This window comes from Notolepis coatsorum (genome assembly GCF_963971535.1).
Source record: "Notolepis coatsorum genome assembly, chromosome: 6".
Lineage (NCBI taxonomy): Eukaryota > Metazoa > Chordata > Actinopteri > Aulopiformes > Paralepididae > Notolepis > Notolepis coatsorum.
In genome coordinates this window covers 154,256,563-154,277,534 of record NC_140170.1, presented here as the reverse complement: position 1 = coordinate 154,277,534, position 20,972 = coordinate 154,256,563, and the positions used below count along the sequence as shown (strand labels likewise).

The 20,972-nt window shown below is 43.8% G+C and overlaps 1 protein-coding gene across 1 annotated transcript in view; it reads left to right on the top strand.

Moving 5' to 3' along the window:
• Positions 1-19,753, top strand: part of p4htmb (prolyl 4-hydroxylase, transmembrane b) — a gene marked incomplete at both ends in the record, with an annotated part of 33,810 nt that extends 14,057 nt beyond the window's left edge. Inside the window, 5 exons of the mRNA XM_084315775.1 lie at positions 1,548-1,710; positions 11,014-11,199; positions 11,454-11,544; positions 18,463-18,586; positions 19,536-19,753. Coding sequence (XP_084171901.1) covers positions 1,548-1,710; positions 11,014-11,199; positions 11,454-11,544; positions 18,463-18,586; positions 19,536-19,753 — 782 coding nt within the window. The remainder of the gene's footprint in view (positions 1-1,547; positions 1,711-11,013; positions 11,200-11,453; positions 11,545-18,462; positions 18,587-19,535) is intronic.
• Between the last annotated feature and the right edge of the window lie 1,219 nt (positions 19,754-20,972).

Below are 20,972 nucleotides of genomic sequence, written 5' to 3'. Positions count from 1 at the left end.
CCCCTGTTAAGGGATCGCCCTGAGTGGGAGTTGAACCCCGGACGCCTGCGTCGCGGGCGGCATCACAGACCACTAAGCAAGAAGTGAATTCACTACTTGCTTCCGGGTCTGGATGCCTCTGGGGAGTGAGTTTTACTTGCAGTACCGCTTACCATCCACAGCCACGTCACTACTTGTACCCATGACTCTGGATATACTGCGGTACCTCCGTTACATGGGCAAAACAGAGTCCATTCTCTTCGGTTCAAATAACAAACTCAGCAAGACCGACGGCTTCTCAGTTACAGTGGGTGACAATATTGTCACAAGGAAAGATGAAATTACCTACCATCCTAGAGGCTAATCTTTCCTGTGACAAAATGGCATCCAATGTAATGAAAAAAGTCAACCAACGAACTCGATTCTTGTACCGGATCTCCTCTCTGGTAAACAAGAATACCCTGAAGACTCTAGCAGGAGCACTCATTCAAGGGTACTATGACTATGCTTGCACCTCATGGTACCAAAGCACCTCAAAGGCACTAAAAAACAAATTACAAACATCTCAAAACAAGCTAGTCAGACTACTGCTTGACCTGACTCCTAGAACCCACCTCACCCCTGCCCACTTTGACAACCTAGGATGGCTTAGAGTAGATGACAGAGTACAGCAACTTGCAATGGGCCTGGTCTACAAGATACACTACGCGACCAAGGTACCCATGTACATGTCAAAATACTTCCCAAAGGTCAGTGAATACCACGATCACAACACCAGAGGGAGCTTTTATACACTCTTTTTCTGGACACTTTTGTATCACAAACAGTACTGTATTTGCAAATCTGATATGTCATAAATGTATAGATGTAGCAGTACTGTCTATCTGTATGTCATGTATGTCATATATGTTAAGATGAATTGAAAATGGGGGACCCTGATGTAAACAAGACGAAAGTCTTTCTCTGGTCTGCATCCCCTTAACAATTGGATGTATTGAGCTGTACTGTACTGTACCCATTCTGCAATCTGTTAATAAACTTTTCAATCAATCAATCAACCCTACATGGATCTCTGATTGTATACCTTCACATTGGGTATACATGTACAGTACCTCCGAGCCCTACATAGATCCATGACTGTATACCGTCACATTGGGTATACATGTACCTCCCAGCCCTACATGGATCCATGACTGTATACCTTCACATTGGGTATATATGTACCTCCCAGCCCTACATGGATCCATGACTGTATACCTTCACATTGGGTATACATGTACCTCCCAGCCCTACATGGATCCATGACTGTATACCTTCACATTGGGTATACATGTACCTCCCAGCCCTACATGGATCCATGACTGTATACCTTCACGTTGGGTATACATGTACCTCCCAGCCCTACATGGATCCATGACTGTTAGGGGTGGGGGAAAAAATGTATACGTAGTAGTATCGCGATACTTTGCGTGGCGATACTGTATCGATACAGGGACGCCAAGTATCGATATGAAATTATTCATAAAAAAATAAATGCTCTCAGCCACATGTCTTGCTGTCTCCATCAGGCTTGCTGAGTCTGGAGGAGTTCAGACGTCTGAGCAGCGATGCATTCCAGAGGTTCCTGCTGCAGCAGGGGGTGGAAAGCAGTCAGCTGGTGAGGAACAGCAGACACACCTGGCTGTACCAGGGCAGAGGAGCCCACCAGGTCCTCCAAGACCTCAAGAACAGGTGAGGAACAGCAGACACACCTGCAGGCATTAAAGCGTTCCGTCTTGAGACGGAATTCCGTCCATTTGATTCGGAGTTCCGTCCATTTGATTCGGAGTCTGACGGATTTCCCGTCAATTGGCTACCTGGTATAATATGATTTGTAGATGCATACAGATTGAAACTAAATTGAGCCAATCAGGCATCAAATATCATGAAAAAGGGAATTTTTTTCCTACCGCGGCCACGCCAAGCAGTCATGGCGAGCAATAATGGCAGGACGCACGCAGCGACTCGAGAGACAGGATTACGCTAATAGTAGAAAAAAGTTTCAGTCAAGCGACCTGCACAACCCCGCCCCCACACACACACATGCTACTGCATCAAAGTTACTTATGATTAACAAAGGCATTCGATTTGTGGCATTAACGTTATAGTTACACGTTCAATAACATCAGCATATTTACCCAACCATATAGCATTGTTGTTGGTCATTCATAGCTCAGTTCCTTCCTTTGCTCAGAGAGCCCGTACTGAATTGTACCCATTCTGCAATCTGTTAATAAAGTTTTCAATCAGATAAATGTATAGAAAAGCTTTTATTATAACATTTGTTGCAGTAAAATCATCATGCCTCGTTTGGTACTCCTGTTATTAGCTCCGGTACGTTTGTTATTGATTCTCTCGTGTAAATCAATGGCGGACTTCCCGGAAGTAAAAAACGAATAAGCGCTTGCCGATTGGTGGTAAGAACAGCAGAGGCGGGTGCAAGCGGTGTGACGTAATTGGCAGAATCTACTGTCAATCAAAATTGTTCTGTTGCTGTCTACCTGCATTGCTTTGGTTGAGAGAGATAGTGCTCTCTTATTAAAACTCATAAACAAGTCTTGAGCAAGACAAGTTAGTCTGTTAGGTTATGAAAGCCAGTGAGTATTGTATGACTCAGACTTCAGCAATAATCATGACTCATGAGCATTATAAAATAAAAACACACATGGCATGGTGGAATACCATAAAGTACCATAAGTAAGTAAAGAGGCCTATGTTCATATCGGTGAGCACAATTTGTAACACAAAAAGAGAGACGTGTAGCCTATTTATTTATTTAATATTTTATTTATTAATTTTATTATTATTATTTTATTTGTTGCCATGCCTAAAATAATAGTCAAGCATAGGGCTAAAACATTTTCATAAACAATAATATAATTTTTTGTTATATGGTTATAATAAAAGCTTTTCTATACATTTGTCTGATTGATTGAAAACTTTATTAACAGATTGCAGAATGGGTACAGTACAGTATGGCTCAATACACACAATTGTTAAGGGGATGCAGACCAGAGAAAGATTTATTATGTGTCTAATCTGCCCTTCGCTTATCAATGACTCGTTTGCAGTCAACATTGTCGAAACGGATTGTTTTTTTATCGGTTCATTTTCGTTTTATAGCATTTTGAAAAGCCCTCGTTTTCAAGGAAAATATAAAGATTCCATGATAAAAGACATTTACTGGAATATTCTAGAATACACAAAAACTTTGTCATTTTTCGGCCTATTTATGAATAGTTTTCAAATAAACGCTAGATTATCGATAGTATATGTGTACGTATGCACGCTATAGACGATTCTCTTATTTCCTCATCAGCGATCACAGCCAAACAGCCACATCACACATAGGGGACACAAGTCAAGTCAAGTCAAGAGTTTTATTTGTCACGGCATACGAGTATACAATGAAATGCGGGTGGTCTTGCCCGCAACGATGTGCATAATACAATAGTAATAACATATAATAGAATCCAGCGAATTATTATCTCAGCGAATACAACTCTGATTATCCCAAGACTGGTCAAATAGATTCCTTACCTCAGATCAGATGTTCTCCAAAAAGATTATTCCAATTCCTGATCGCCATTCCAAATATCGATCACGCTTATTGATTGATTATTGGCTGCTGTAAATATATATTCCAGGCTGATTTCCGTCCTGCGAGCAGATCCCTCTTGAGCAGACTGCTCGCCAGCACAAGGAGCCAGTTGGCTCCCCCCCCAGAGATCTACAGATCCCAGGTCAGTCTAAGCGACTGACCTGCAGTTACACAGGGATAGACGATAGGGGGCACTTTTTTCCAATCTGAGCTCCTGTAGGGGCTGGTGTACCAACGGGAGACTCGGTTGATGAAATATGAATTCAGATCGCTAATAAAAAAATAAAACGATATTTGTCGTCGTGGGCACTCAATGGGGGGGCTGATAAAACGAGATATGTCGTCCGTGGCACTGAAAGGGTTGAAACGCTAACGCTATTAAAAAAAAATACAGTGGAGGTTAAAATAAGAATATGACTTGGCCTGAAAAAAAGTTCAGTCAGGAGATTTTTTTTGCTTTAATCCCCTGCACCTGGCTGTACCAGGGCAGAGGAGCCCACCCGGTCCTCCAAGACCTCAAGAACAGGTGAGGAACAGCAGACACACGCTTAAAGGATAGTTTGGATTCTTTTTACATAAATCAGAATCAGAAAAGTCTTTATTGCCAAGTAAGCTTGCAAGGAATTTGTCTTGGTCATTTGGTGCATCAACATTAACAGACAATATCAACACGTACAAAGCAAGTAGGAGTAAATTAAGAAATTGTAAATGAAAGTAGAATAAATTAAAATGGAATATATAAACTAAATTAGAATAAGAATACAGTGGAATAGAATATATATAACAGAGCTGTGCAGTATTGTGCAAAATATATGAACAGTGTCATGTTCAGATGCTCACAGTTTTGAGTATATGTGCAAATATATAGTCCAGGAAGGATTTGTTAATGTAACACACCCTTTTGGTATGAAATACTTGTGTAATCAATGCACAGCCATTTCCTGAGATAGCGAGACTTGTGGTCGATGTTCTGGCCACGTTTTGAGCAACCTAGGCAGCTTCAGGCAGGCAGCGCGCAAGGGTCCGGTAACAAGAACCTTTGAACCCATAGTACAACATGCAAACAAAGGTTATAACCTGTAACGACCCCTAGTGGTCCTGGGATAAGAAAGGGAACATAGAACATTCTCTTCCTCCTTTCCGTGGTCTCATGCCGCCATCTAGTGGGCACCATCAGATGGTGCAGGTGGCCATTTTGCCTATTCTGATAAATGTAATTAATGTACTTAATAGTTTAGGTAATGTAATTCTATGTGTGTTGTCGTTGTTGACGTTCCCTTCCCTGGTGTGATGTTTTCCCCTGTCTGGTTGTGTTTGTAATTATGCTTGGTTGGTTAATTATAATTATTTGTGTTTTAGACTGGCCTGGCCAGCTGTTGCCAATCATAATTAGTCTGGTATATATGTGTGTGTCTTCCTCTCCTCGTTGTGGCGTCATACCTCCAGTTTTCCCGTTTCCTGTCCACGTCGTTGTTGCCCTTTGTTTCATTCTAAGTAAGTGTTAGTGTTTTGATGTTGCCTGTTTGTTTTACGCATTCTCAAGTTCGTTCTCTAGTGCCAGCACGGCTGCGCCGTTTATGTTCTTTTTGTTTGTTCTCAAGTTCATTGTTTATCGTGCCAGCACGGCTGCACCGTTTATGTCCTATTTTCGTGTAGTGTTAAGTGAACTGTGACGGGGTCCTCTCTCGAACTCCGTTGATTCTCTCATTAACAGGTGTAGTCGGAAAGATCTCGTTGGTGGGTGTTTATTTCCCGCCTCCCAAAAGTGCAGAGGTGATATAGTTTTACAAAAAATGTGAAAAGTGAAAGTAACGTAAAACAAAATACCCTATACTTACTATATCTAACAAAAGTGGAAAAAGATAAAACAAATAAACAAAACACAATATACTTAATACTTAACACTACACAAAGTCTAAATACACAATATACACTACTACTTCCACTACAAGCAATACAAACACGTTTTACTAGGGATTCCGGTTACCTTCACTGTAACTCAGTCCATTCAAGACTGACCTCCCTGGGCCAACGCAGCTCCCTTGTATCCAATAGCCCCTCCCACTAGGCTTTAAACAGGATGTACATATTATTATTCTGATTAACACATTAAACCAATTCCTACACACAAAATATATATCCTCCACTATATCACATAACTTCCAACTGTTTTAAATTACAGATAACCAAGTAAACAGTACAATACAATAATATCGCTCACGTGACTATTACCTTGCGCCAACCCCTCCCATTTAACCTGGCGGATATGTGTGCTTCTGCTTGGCCAAACACGTCAACCTAGGAGTGCAGAGCGAAGCGAATGCATCATGACTGTGATGAATGAATGTCTTGCTGTATGAACGTCATTCTGCTATAACAACGGAAACGGAATGAAATTATTGTGCGCATTCGGACATCCTACGAAAGCTGACAGGAGGGAATGTTTGGTGTGTGTGTGTTGCTCCGCGGCATATGGTGTGTGTGCGTTCCCATGTGCGCTGTCCACATGAAACGCACCACATTACATTATACGGTTATGGTATATGAAAAGACAGACAATGAGTGTGTGTGTATGTACAGTATGCGCACTGCCCGCAAAGTCAGTGACGGAGCCGCACCGTCACATGAACTAAAGTAAAGTCATTATCTACACGAATCCTGCCGCCTCTGCCTCTCTCATCATCATTGTCCGCATTATTGGGTTCTCTCTCCTTTCCTCACTACCCCCACTCATAACAGAATGACGCCACCATTACAAAACCCAGCGGACAGATTAAGGGGAACGATGAGTATCTTACACAAATTAATGGAGGGGAACATGGCTAGCTACGCCCCAGCTAAATGTATTTTTTTGCTGCAGACAATTCAGTCCGTCGCGGATCAGAGTCCGGACCAGGAGGCAGAAATGAGGGTGATGGCCGACCAGGTCGGAGTCCTCATGGGGAGGTATTGTTGCTTTCCACCCTCTGACCTGCCTCGTTATCGTGGTCCTGCAGCTAACCAGTTCTCCACAGTGGGGGTAGCTCCGGTAGCTAGTTCTGCCCCGACAGCTAGCTTAGCCCCTACAGCTAGCCCAGGCCCCACGGTTAGCCTACATAGCCCCCACAGCTCGCAGACCTCCGAGGCCTAGCAAGGCTCGGAGGGCGAGCAGGGCTAGTACCGCTAACAAGGCCTCTACAGCTGATCCGGCCGTCGCTGCCAGCCTGGTTCCGGTCGGCGTAGTCCCGGCTGTCACCGTTCCCCCTCTGGCTTCCACGCCCAGACCAGCCGCTACGACTGGTTTGGCTGCTACGTTGGGTCCCGTGCCCTCATCTCCGGTCCCTACGCCATGCCTCGTCGCCGAGACCGGTCCAGTCTCCACGCCCTGCCCAGCCTCTACGCCTGGTCCGGCTGCTACACCGGGTCCAGGTTCCTCATCTCCGGATCCTACGCCTCGCCGCCGAGACCGGTCTCCACGCCCTGCCCAGCCTCTACGCCTGGTCCGGCTGCTACGCCGGGTTCCGGCTCCTCAACTGATCCTGGCTCCTCGACTGGTCCTGGCACTCCGTTTGGTCCAGCCCTACGCCGTGACCGGCGCCCTGGTCCTCGCCGTGGTCTTCGCTGTGGTCTTCGCAGTGGGCTACGCTGGGTCTTACTCCGGGGCTCGGCGCTGTCGCCCCTCCATTCCGGCTCTCCTGACCGGCCCTCTGTCCCCGTTCCCGACCCCCCTCTCCGGGTCTCTGCACCCATCCCCACCTCCCCTCGTCAGGCCTCTGTTCCCAGCTCCAGCCCTCCTCTCCGGGTCTCTGCACCCATCCCCACCCCCCCTCGTCGGGCCTCTGTTCCCAGCTCCAGCCCTCCCCTCCCGGCCTCTGCACCCGTTTTCTGCCCCCCTGGCTGCTATGCCCCTCCTGGGTTCTCTTCTCGGGCTCCCGGCCCCAGTTCTCCGGGTCCTCGCCCTCACCTCAGTCCGGGGTCTCGGCCTCCTGCCTCGCCCATTCCCGGACATTATCGAGCGTCTGGAAGCCGCCCGTTCGGGGGGGGGGGGGGGGGGGGGGGGGTACTGTAACGACCCCAGGCCCACAAGAAAGGGAACATTGGACATTCTCTTCCTCCTTTCGGTGGTCTCATGCCGCCATCTAGTGGGCACCATCAGATGGTGCAGGTGGCCATTTTGCCTATTCTGATAAATGTAATTAATGTAATTAATAGTTTGAGTAATGTAATTCTATGTGTGTTGTTGTTGACGTTCCCTTCCCTGGTGTGATGTTTTCCCCTGTCTGGTTCTGTTTGTAATTATGCTTATGTGTCTAGTTGGTTAATTGTTTGTGTTTTAGACTGGCCTGGCCAGCTGTTGCCAATCATAATTAGTCTGGTATATGTGTGTGTGTCATACCTCCAGTTTCCCAGTTTCCTGTCCACGTCGTTGTTGCCCTTTGTTTCATTCTAAGTAAGTGTTAGTGTTTTGATGTTGCCTGTTTGTTTTACGTGTTCTCAAGATCGTTGTCCTCTAGTGCCAGCATGGCAAGGACGCGGGAAGTCGGTCAGACTTGGGGGTGCGGGAGTCAGAGATAAATAATAATAATAATAACGTCATATTAAATGCATGCGCGAAGCGCATCATTCGTGATTTTCCATTCATTTGAAAGATCAATATTTTACACTACAACAGACAAACTTGAACATGTGGACAGTTCACACACGAAATGCAGCAGTTTTTTCTCTAATCAGAAGACGATTTATTGTCGATAGACGCAACTAGCGTTTGGACTTTCGTTTCGCACACCGCACAGGATCTGTGTGTGTGTGTGTCACTGTCACAACAACAATCGATAATAAAGCGATAATAAACACACATTACCTATTCCGAAGACGGTAAAACACCGAAGGTGGTCTTGCGTTCAGGAGTGGTGGAAATAAACTCCTTCATGACAACATGAATGTCCAGAATATCCTGATGCATATGCTGCAGCAAGTCCAGGTTATTATTATTAAAGAAATCCGATATCGTTTTTGAGACATTTCTTTTCTGAGACACACACACTCTCCACTTCAGTCAGTCCTCCCTCTCTGCAATTCGTTCCCGCTTACAACATCGCCGACAGATATATTCCTTTACTGCGAATTGTCCCAAAAACTATTCCAGGCCGCTATTTATTTTACCAACGGATTTCCAGTTCCGCGTTGACGCTTCCAGGCCGCGTCTATTCGAATCCCAACTGGTTCATGAGTCAGCTACACGCTGCTTTAATAACACTGCATTATCGAGACAGCGCCCCTATGGATCTGGCAATGAATTCCAAGAATAGGGTAAATCTGCAGTGCCGCTCCGCTCTATGACAATGGAATAAAGGCCAAAACAACCTTGCAGTTGCAGTTACACTCCCCGCCAGCAGGAGCACCCCCCGCACCCTCACTTCCCGCGCCCCTGCAGCACGGCTGCGCCGTTTATGTTCTTTTTGTTTGTTCTCAAGTTCATTGTTTATCGTGCCAGCACGGCTGCGCCGTTTATGTCTTATTTTCGTGTAGTGTTAAGTGAACTAAAGTAAAGTCATTATCTACACGAATCCTGCCGTCTCTGCCTCTCTCATCATCATTGTCCGCATTATTGGGTTCTCTCTCCTTTCCTCACTACCCCCACTCGTAACAATAACCATCCATAACAGAATGATGCAATATCTTGGAATATTGTGCCCCAGTGCGTTATGAAACAAAGTAGTTCCAAGATATTGCATCAGTCTGAAGAATCAAGCATGGGAAATACATGAGGACTGGTTAAAACGTGTGTTTGAGGGTGGCTGGGTAGCGCAGTGGACTAAGCACTCGCCTCGCAGAGACTCAGTGTTAGCAGCTGGGAAGCCGGTGGGGTATGTGTCCAGGTTGTTGTAAACTGTGACTCCTACTGGTCGGTCAGGGCGCCTGTTCAGCAGGGAGGAGATCTGGGGGAAATAGCATGAACGCACACGTTACGTTCCCCCAGTGAAACTCCTCGCTGTCAGGTGAAAAGAAGCGGTTTGCGACTCCACATGTATCGGAGGAGGCATGTGGTAGTACTACACCCTCCCCAGGCGGACAGTGGGGCAATGCATGCAACGACCATGAAGGGAATTGGCATAACGACTAAATTGGGATGGGTGGAAAAAATACAGAAAAGCCCCAAAATAAATTGAATAAAAAATTTAAAATGTGTGTTTGCATGTTGTGGTGTGGATTAAAAAGAAGATTTTTCTCAGACCCTGTGTGCTGCCTGTCTGAAGCTGCCTGGGTCTCGGTAAGTCAGCTAATGGCTCTGCATCAATTACACTTCTGGCAAGTATTTCACATCACTTTAGGCAGAAAATCAGAACTATTGCCAAAGTAGAGCATGCACATCCACTCCGGTGATCAGGTGCAGGACAAACTAAATATCAGCATCAGAAATAATAGAATCTGCACACTGTTAAACTTGCTCCCACTGTATTTATTGCGATCAACGTTTCAATCAAAGGATCTTCATCAGAAGTAGTCCTGTAGTCCTCTCTTCTCTTGCATTCTGTTCTCTATCAATCTATCTAACAGAGGGGCACACCTCTGGCAGCTAAGGGTAAGTGATATTGTTCGTCTAGTAGGGCCGAACTAGATTGCTACACTTTGTGTGCATAGTAGTATAGACATATTAGCATAGTAGGTAGGTAGTATTATAGGCATAGTAGCATAGTATATATATTGTATATATGTATATTGAACACTTTTGTTTACACTTGTTTATGTACTTTTGCCTTTCTATTTTATACTATTTTATTCTATTTTATCTAGCACACTCTCAGGAGCAAAACAGGAAAAAGCATTTCATATAAAAGTATTTCTGTATAACTAATAAAGAAACTTGAAACTTGAACTAGTACAATGTTGATAGTAGTATAGACATAGTAGATAGTAGTATAGACATAGTAGCACAGTACATAGTTGATAGTATTATAGACATTAGCATAGTAGGTAGTAGTATAGGTATAGTAGCATAGTACATAGTTGATAGTAGTAAAGACATAGTAGCATAGTACATAATAGTAAAAGACAGTAAGAAGGTTATTTCTGTATTTAAAAGAACAAGCCAACTCTGTGTGTTCAGTAGAAAGCTATCTGGCTGCATGTTAGCCTAGCTTAGCACAATGAATGGAAGCAGACATGTACGGGTAGCCTTCGAGAGAGGTGTTAGTTAGACAATGCGTAGCCCGTACATGTCCGCTTCCATTCATTGTGACTAAGGTAACGTGCAGCCAGATAACTCTACTGAACGCACAGAGAGGAAACTGGTATCTATCTTCTTGTCTCTCTCTGGAGAAGACAGTAAGCTAATTTCCCAAAATGTTGGCGTGTTCCTTTAATGTTTTGATTCAGATATTGATTCATGAAGATGTTTTCCTCCTGTCTGACAGGGTGACTGGCCTCACCCGGCTCCCCCCTGAGCTGGTGGACCTCAGCGAGCCTCTCCAGGTGGTTCGCTATGAGCAGGGGGGCCACTACCACGCCCACCACGACAGCGGCCCCGTCTACCCCGAGACCGCCTGCGCGCATACCCGCCTGGCCGCCAACACCTCCACTCCCTTCGAAACATCGTGCAGGTGAGGTCAGAGGGGGTCTGCGGTCGTTGAACTGGATCGAATCGACCAGCGTTATTGTATTGTTGTGTCATTCGTCCCTTGTGATTACAAAAAATGTGTGACGTTTCGCTCAATGCTCCGTATTTGGCTTTCCATCGTGATAACTGTCGGCATGTTCCTTTACATTAGCAAAGATGCGTTTGTTTTGTAAAAGACGTGTTTGTTTGTTGTGTTTGTGCATTTTGTGTGTCATTTTGAATATGTGACGCACCCAGGTACATCACAGTTCTCTTCTACCTGAACTCTGTTGAGGGGGGTGGAGAGACCGCCTTCCCTGTGGCAGACAATAGGACCTATGATGAAGTGGTGGGTAACTGTGTGTGTGGGTCGATGAATGTGGGTTAGGAATGTACATTTTACAATTTCATTTGAATTTGAAATATATTAATTTGACTACAAAACTGCTAGTCGAATGTAAATACAAAAAAATATCTAAAAATTGCGATGCAAACCAATAAATGGGTGTTACAAAACACAGCCCAATGACTAATGATAGTTTCCTATATAGACCACTGCAACACTTCCGGTATTCTGAAATCATGGGAGAGAGAGTAGGGGGATAAAATGAATGAATGTGGATGAGATTGCCCACGGAGTCTCTCCAGAGATCTAGGTTTATCAATCTGCACATGCAGAGTTGGGGAGTAGGTGCGAAAAAGTGGCTATAGCTCGGCCGAGAAAGTCGACTTGGGACTGGTCTCTCCGTGTTCAGGAAACTCAGGCGTATAAAAGTCTATTGGATCATGTCTCCAGCACCCCCACAGCCGTAGCACAACCACTTAATGTCAAGGCTCTCATCCACATTCATTAATCCCCCCCCCCCCCCCCCCCCCCCGCTCTCTCTCCCATGAGCTCAATGTAACGCAGAAGGGCAGTGGTCTATTGGTACGACCCGTAATAGCAAATACAACACACAATGAACTTGTTAATTGTAATAATTTTACACCTGCTTTTATGTGGTAATAATATTATTCGTCTTTAATCGTTAATATTCAAATTTCATTGACATTTGCCTCATCTCAGCCTTGTCATTGTCAATGGTATTCTTCAGGATAATGTGTCGGTTATGAGGTGGTGGGTAACCTCATGTATATGGGTCTCTATGTGTATATAGGTAGTAGGGCTGAACGATTAATAGATTTAAAATCTAAATCGCGATTTGAAATGATGCAATTAGCAAATCGCAAAGCCTGCAATTAAAAAATAAAGAAAATAAATATTTATTTTATTTTTAAAAACTTTACATTTATTTAACCAGGAAGTCCCATTGAGATACAATATCTCCTTTGCAAGGGAGACCTGGCCAAGATGACAGCAATAACATTTGCAATACATCACACAGCAATAAAATGTGCGATACATCACACAAGAACGTAATAAAAGTGCATGTATACAATATACAATACATCACATGAAAACACAAAGCAGAATAGTCTACATCAGGGGTAGGCAACCCTAGGCATGCGTGCCTGCATAGGCACGCGGGGGAATTTGCACATGCACAGGGGGCAGCATTAAAAAAATCAAAAATAAATATATTATAGTTTTTTTTTTATCATTTTTTTTTTTGCTTTGAAATATTATAGTGAAATATTTTGCACTGTTGTCGCATTCATTTTGTTGAAATCCTCCCACAGGTTCTTTTTACTACCACATATTTAATTGAGACCCTTTATTTGTTTATTATTACAATTTAGCTGGAAATACATTGCTACATCATTCAGTAACATTTGCAGAGCCTTATAAGAAAAACATTATTACGGTCACCATTGTGACCAGTGGGATTAATCAACTAATTTTATTATTTATTTTTCTATTTCATTGAACATTGCACATGTTAAAAGCAATTTTTTTTACTCAAAATGTGTGAGTATTACCAAGTCAACTTGTGTTCTTAAAACAATGACAATAAACATAGTTTTATTAGGTTGAAATAATGTGGTTGTGTACTTATTTTTCTGTTAACTTATTATGGATTGAAAACTGAAAACCTTAATGCACAGTAACTGAACTCAATATTTTTAAGTTCTGGTAATTTATTATTATAATTTTTTTTACAGTGTAGTCTTGCGATCAATCAAAACTTATTTACATGATATACCTCACATTCACCCTCCATTCACATCCTGGTGTTCTCCTGGTGTTCTCCATTAGGCCTGTAGGTGGAGCTATGACAGCACACGTACAGTACACACACCGATGGTGTGTGATGTGTCCAAAAATGAATGGGCAAATGTGAGTGAAATGGTCGCACTGTATGCAGCTGTTTGTCTGCATTGCATTCCCCCCCCCCCCCCCCCCAACTCAGATTTAGGGTTGATACAACCATCATAATAATATTGTTAATAATAACATTAACAATAATGATGTAATAATGTAAAAATTATCATTAAAAAGACCTGATTATGAGAAAAAAAATTACGATGCATGGAATATTGTTGAGGCACACTAGTTACAACTATATTTCAAACAGGCACTCCATGTCAAAAAGGTTGCTGACCCTTGGTCTACATGATAGTAAAAGTGTATGACAGTATAATACAGGGTAATACAGTAATTTTGCAGTTTTGCAGTTGGGACCCGACTACAGAAAGCAGTGACATTCTTCTTGTAGGAAGTTATGTAATACAGATTTAAATTCACCAAGAGATACCGGGTGTCTAAATGGATATGGTCCTGTAGCGTAGCCCATTCCATGCCCAAGGTGCGAAGCTTGAGAAAGCTGTTCCTAGCTAACCCTGCTCAAGACAGAGTAAACATCTGAGCTGAGTAAGGAAAGGGTGGGGGAGCGGGGCTTGGGGGCGGGGGGGGAGCCCGTCTCTCTCTCTCTACTGGTTCAATTAATGTTTAAGTAGAAAAACGTTGCACTATAAAAATGAACTGGATAGTTGATGATAATAAACATTTAACTTCATTAGCTGAAGTATTCTAAAATCATTTAAGCCATTCTCCTTTTCTGTGTGTGTGTGTGTGTGTGTGTGTGTGTGTGTGTGTGCACGTGTCTCATATCTGGTCTGACATCAGAGGAGTTTGATAGTATTTACTGAGGATTGCCAGATAATGTTGATATTTAAACATAAAAAAAATTATAATACAAAATAAATATACATGATCATGCAACATAAAAAAATGTGTTGTAGGAACGGTTTTGGAGAGGGAGGTAAGGGCTTTTAGATTGTGTGTTGTGAAGTTTAGACTTCAGAGAGGGAGAGTAAAGTACAGAAAAAAAAGGTACCGTTGGGTACCGGTATCGATTCCCAGGTAAAAAGAAACATTTTCAGGCTCGGTGTCCCGAATAGACCCACCGCGTAGGCCAGATGCAAGCCGCATTTTACAATAAACCTCTGTGGGGCTGCTTAAAAAAATTATAATTATAATCCCAACTTTTTTTGAACAAGGTTTTTTTATTTGAAGATTCAGTTTTCACAGGCGGTCCCACATGGGCCAAAATAAAATAAAAATAAAATAAGGCCCTCCCCTCCCCCCACCCCTATACCAGACAAAATCATTCCAAAATACCTTAAAGCATTTATTAATCATTGTTTTTCCTTTTAGCTTTTAAATCACCAGACAGCAGTGACATATGCATCTCTTGTATTCTGTAGATAGAGAAAAAGAAAAGCAAGAACACAAAAGAATAACAAACTGAGAGACTAGGAAGGCCAGTCAGATCGCCTCTGTCACACCATCCGCCTCCATACCCTCAAAGAAAGTTAGGAAAGGATCCCAAATATTGTGGAATTTTTCGGTACAACCTCTGACAGTATACCTGATCTTCTCCAGTTTAATATGATACATGACCTCTCTCATCCAGTGGCCGTACACCGGTGGACCTGGGTCTTTCCATTTGAACAGTATTAGCCTTCTGGCCAAGAGTGAACAGAAGGCCAGCATTCTAGATTCCCACCATCTAAAGTGGATGTCCGTTGGGGCCACTCCGAATAATGCAATATATGGAGATGGCTCTACTACCTTTCCAAATATCTTAGAGAAGGTGTCAAAGATGGCCTTCCAATAGTTGTGCAACTTTGGGCACGTCCAGAACATATGGAGCTGAGTGGCTGGAGCCTGTCTGCAGCGGTCACATAGAGGGTCTATGTCGGGATATATTTTAGAGAGCCTGTCTTTAGACCAATGCAGTCAGTGTACAATTTTAAATTGGATAACAGCATGTTTAAGGCATGGAGGAAGAGAAAATCCCCTGTATTATTTTGTCCCATGTGTCCTCTGTGATTGGCTCATCTAAGTCTGTCTCCCATCTGGCCCTAAGGAGATCCAGAGGTGTCAAGTTGCTTCTATTAAGTCATTCGTAGATTCTGCTTATAGCTTGTTTCTGGATCAGTTTACAGTTCAGGATTGAGTCTAAGAGAGAGGCAGGAGGACACAATGGGTAGCAGTCCGAGTTTGAAGTTACAAAGCTCCGGAGTTGCAGATATCTATAGAAGTGTGACCTGGGGATTTTGTATTTCTGTACCAGCTGTTCAAAGGAGGCAAAGTTGTCGTCTATATAGAGGTCAGACAGTGTAATCACTCCACTTCCAACCCAACTGTCAAAGGTCTTATCCATCATTGAGGGGATAAACATGTGGTTTCTGCTCTCCCCTACCTGGTTGTTGTGCGCATGTTCCTCCTACTGGTCGGTACAAGGGAACCCTGAAGTCCACCACATGCTTCCTCCGACACATGTGGAGACAGCCAGTGGCTCTCTTCTCACCTGGCAGCGAGGACTCTCATTGGTGAAGCGTAACGTGTGGGAGGTCACGCTGCCTTCACCATTTCCTGCCTTTCGCTGAGCAGGCGCCCAGACCTGACCTGTAGGCGTCGCTGTCCACAACGCCAGATTACCACCCACGACTTCCCTCCCCCTAACTCAGCCAAACGAGTTAGTATGACGACCGGCCTAAGCCGCAGGGCAATGCTGACTCCGGGAGATGAGACCGCAGCCTTTTGCATTGGTGACGAGCGCAATCTCCGCTACGCCACCCGACCGCCTAATTGGTAGAAAGTTTTAAAGCATTTATTAATTGTAAGGTTGTCAGTGGCTTTTGAGCCCTGCTCGTCATTGATAGTGGGGATGGTCTGGTTGGCAGTTCTTTGTCGCAACTGATGGGCAAGTATCCATCCGGCCTTTTCCCCGTGTTCATAGTACCCTTGTCGTGATTTAGTGATGAGATATTCAGCCTGTCGTGTTGACAGGAGATCAAACTCAGTTCGTAGTGACATACGTTTTTTCAATGTGTCAGCTGATGGCGAGTGGCTATATAATCTATCTAGCTCCAGAATCTCGTTTGTCAGTTGTTTAAGGCGTGCCGTGTTTATCTTCTTTTGGTTGGCGCAATATGAAATCACCTGCCCTCTTAAGTACGCCTTCAGTGACTCCCATATGGTTAAAGAAGACATTCCAGGGGTCTGATTAATGTTCGAGAAATAGTGTGATTTCCGAGGTGATGAAGTTTGTGAAGGCTTCCTCTGAAAGGAGCAGCGGGTTGAGTCTCCACTGGCGGTGGCCGAGCTGTGTATTGGGGATACTCATTCTCATAACTAAGGGACCATGGTCCGAAATAACTATCACTCCATAGTCACATTTGGTTACGAGGGAGAGGAGTCTCTTATCCAAGAGAAAGTTGTCTATGCGCGAAAAGGTATTATGGACTGGGGAGAAGAAGGAGTATCCTCTGGATGTAGGATTACGAAACCGTCACACGTCAGCTACCCCATATGATTTGAGAAAGAGCTGTATTGCGCGGGCTGATTTAGACAGGGGGGCCCTTCTGGGTGAGCTACGGTCCAGCACCGGGGAGAGTGCGCAATTCATGTCGCCGCCTAGGATGAGATGGTGTGAGGTCATATCCGGTAGGCGAGAAAAAAGGCTGGTGAAGTACGAAGGATTGTCCCAGTTTGGCGCGTAGATATTAGCCAGAATGACCAGGAATTAATGGAGCTTCCCCACCACTATAATATAGCGCCCTGCGGAGTCAGCCTCTACACTTGACATAGTGAATGGTATGTTTTTATCAATTAATATGGCTGCTCCTCTGGCCCTTGAGTGGAAGTTGGAGTGATACATCATTGGATGCCATTTTGTCACAGGAAAGATTTGCCTCTAGGATGGAACCTAGGTATGTAATTTCATCTTTCCTTGTGACAATATTGTCACCCACTGTAACTGAGAAGCCATCGGTCTTGCTGAGTTTGTTATTTGAAACGAAGAGAATGGACTCTGTTTTACCCAGGTGTAATGATAGTTTGTTATCAGCGAGCCAGATGCAGATGTTTGCCTAGTTCTGAGCTGAGGGTTTTTTCAACCTGTAACTTGTTCTTGTCAGAGACCAGCAGGGCTGAGTCATCCGCGAACAGGAACAAGTTGCAGTCACAAGCTGACGACATGGCATTTGCATAAATTAGGAACAGTAGCGGTCCTAGTATGCTTCCTTGTGGAACACCACAGCTCACTGGGAGGGGGGGGGGGGATAGGGTACCGTTTACCTCCACCATCTATTCTCTCCCCTCCAGGTAGGATTGCATCCAGCTCACTGATAGACTATCAAAACCTATTGCTTTTAGCTTGTCAATTAGAATGGAGTGATTGACAGTGTCGAAGGCCTTTTGTAGGTCCAGCATGACCATGCCGCAGTATTTGCCTGAGTCCACCTCTTGTTTGATGTGGTTGTTCAAATAGAGAAGGCATGTGTCAGTGGAGTGGGATGTTCTGAAGCCAGATTGGAATTCGTAGATTAGATTTTTTCCCGCTAGGTACTTTTCGACCTGTTCGTATACTATTTTTTCCATGACTTTCGAGATGGAGGTAAGGATAGAAACCATTCTAATATACATTTCTCTCTGATAAATCAGTGGATTTAGAATTTTACGCTGCAGTTTAAAAAAAAGGAGAAATCGCTAGCTAAAACTAGCTTAGCGTCACAGATCAGGTCACGCGACGTCAACAGCATCACGTCATGTAGGGTTGGTTAGCAATTTGGCTTTTAGAAATTGGAACGTTAACAAAACATAAAATCCTTTGGTGAAACGCAATTTTCCCATTAACCCCCACATGTAGCATCAAGGACAACAGAGGAAATGCACCCCACATGTAGCATCAAGGACAACAGAGGAAATGCACCGGGGCTCCTCATAATGATGTGAACATGTGAGAGGTCTATTGTTTGTCAAGTGCCTGTTATTTAGGTCAATAGTTTCCCTGAAGTTCTGCTGTGTGTTCTTTAGTCTCTCATACAGAACGACGTGGACCTTCTGGACACCAGAAAGAACTGCGACAAGAGCAACCTGAGAGTGAAGCCGACCAAAGGGACCGCTGTGTTCTGGTACAACTACCTGTCTGACGGCAGAGGTGCGTACCATCGGCACAAGTCGTGTGCTATCTGGAGGGGCGTACCATCGGCACAGGTCGTGTACTATCTGGAGAGGCGTACCATCGGCACAGGTCGTGTACTATCTGGAGGGGCGTACCATCGGCACAGGTCGTGTACTATCTGGAGGGGCGTACCATCGGCACAGGTCGTGTACTATCTGGAGAGGCGTACCATCGGCACAGGTTGTGTACTATCTGGAGGGGCGTACCATCGGCACAGGTCGTGTACTATCTGGAAGGGCGTACCATCGGCACAGGTCGTGTACTATCTGGAAGGGCGTACCATCGGCACATGTCGTGTACTATCTGGAAGGGCGTAGCATCGGCACATGTCGTGTACTATCTGGAGGGGCGTACCATCGGCACATGTCATGTACTATCTGGAGGGGCGTACCATCGGCACAGGTTGTGCACTATCTGGAGGGCGGGCTTAGGACAGATACTGCCGCAAGCGGTAATTCTGGGCGTCTGGCCCATATGGGAAGATTAATGATGCGACAGTATGTAGGGCGTATGCGATACGAACATAAAGGTTAATGAGATAGAGATTAATGTTACTCAGACCTGGGCCTTGTTATTTTGTGGGATATTTATTTTAGATTTATTTAGTTATTTAAGTGTTTTTCTGTGTTTCTTTTTTTTTCTCTGTTTAGTGAATAAAGAGTAATACAAATCTATAAATATAACACGCTGTAATTGCGTAAGTAGGGTCTATTTATAGAAACGGGGCAGTCTTGGACTTGAGGAGGGAGAATCAACCCTGACATTTAGTGTCTCAACCAGCCACTAGTCATCCAGACCCAGTGAATCGGACACGCATTGAGCAGGCAACCATGAATAGGGAACACAATAGGGCTCTCAGCGGAGAACGAGAAGTCAGCTAACTAGGAGCTCTTTTGTACTGATGCTGATTTATTTCTCCTCACAGGATGGGTGGGGGAGCAGGACGAGTACTCTCTCCATGGAGGCTGCATCGTCACCCGTGGCATTAAGTGGGTCGCCAACAAGTGGATCAACATCGATCCGGACTACCAGCGCCAGGCTCGCTACCAGCAGCTGGTCTCGGATCAGCCGGAGGGGGACGAGGAGGAGCGGGCGAAGCCGAACCGGGAACTGCACAACACTGACATCCACCAAGACCTGTAGCTACCCAGCAGCTGGTCTCGGATCAGCCGGAGGAGGGACGAGGAGGAGTGGGCGAAGCCGGACCTGGAACTGCACAACACTGACGTCCACCAAGACCTGTAGCTTTAGAGACCAAAACGAAGTCTTCCTGCACCTTTGATTTACATCCCCTGCGGCCAGTAGAAATAAATTATATTCAGGGACTGAGGTCACAGTGGGTTTATGCAAATGTAAAGGGATCTTTGTTATGTTATTCAGTGTTGTTTTCTTTTTTAAGTTACCCGTTTTAGAGGATTTGCACTGGTACTTTACATTCATAGATGAGAAAGCTTCTCTTTGCATGTTTTAGCTGCACACTTTTTTTCTTATTGTAAGTCGTCACGGACAATAATTGCACTTGAAAAATTAGATGGGCTATATTGTAAACATTGTGTTGTTCTATCTTGTTATTTGTGAGAGAGAAAAAAGAAGAAAAAAAAGCTCTCATACTTCAAATGTGATGCATGTTTATTTGACTTAAAACACATTATTAATTTATTTATATCTCTTAATTTATATTATAAAATCTCCTTGATTAATGTACTTCAGGTATGGTTAAAAGTATATATATTTTCAGATGATCCATTTTCATCTTTTTTAATGCACTGAATCACTTTCCCTTGTTACAAATAAAATATTAAAGTTTAAAAAAAAATAACTAAAACCAAATCAGTATTCAAGGTGTTTTGTCTTAGTTTCTTTACACATTTACACTTATTGGAAACAAATACATAACAATAACTTAAGAACAAAATCTCTATTTAACTATAATTTCTTTCTCAACCTGCCCAAATACTTAGGAAATATTTACAAAATACTTTCACAAGCTCAGCCAAAGCTCAGGATGAGTATTTTATATGAACTTCTCATCGCCCTCGTCCAGACTGTAATGACCACTAAAAACAACCAATGTGATGTTCTTATCACTAAATGAGATGTTTTGCATCCTTTAGTTTCCTGCAGGTGTCTTGATGGTGAAAAGGTCCATCGTCACAGTCTCACGCTGAACTGTGTTTCCTGCGTTTCCTGCAATGAGACATAAATATATATATATATATATTGTTTAAAAAATGTTGTTCAAACGAGCGTCGTCTGCTGTAACGGACAGATCAACACTTGTATGTGAGTTAGATAGATAGGTAGATAGATGATAGGTAGATAGATAGATAGATAGATAGATAGATAGATAGATACTTAATAG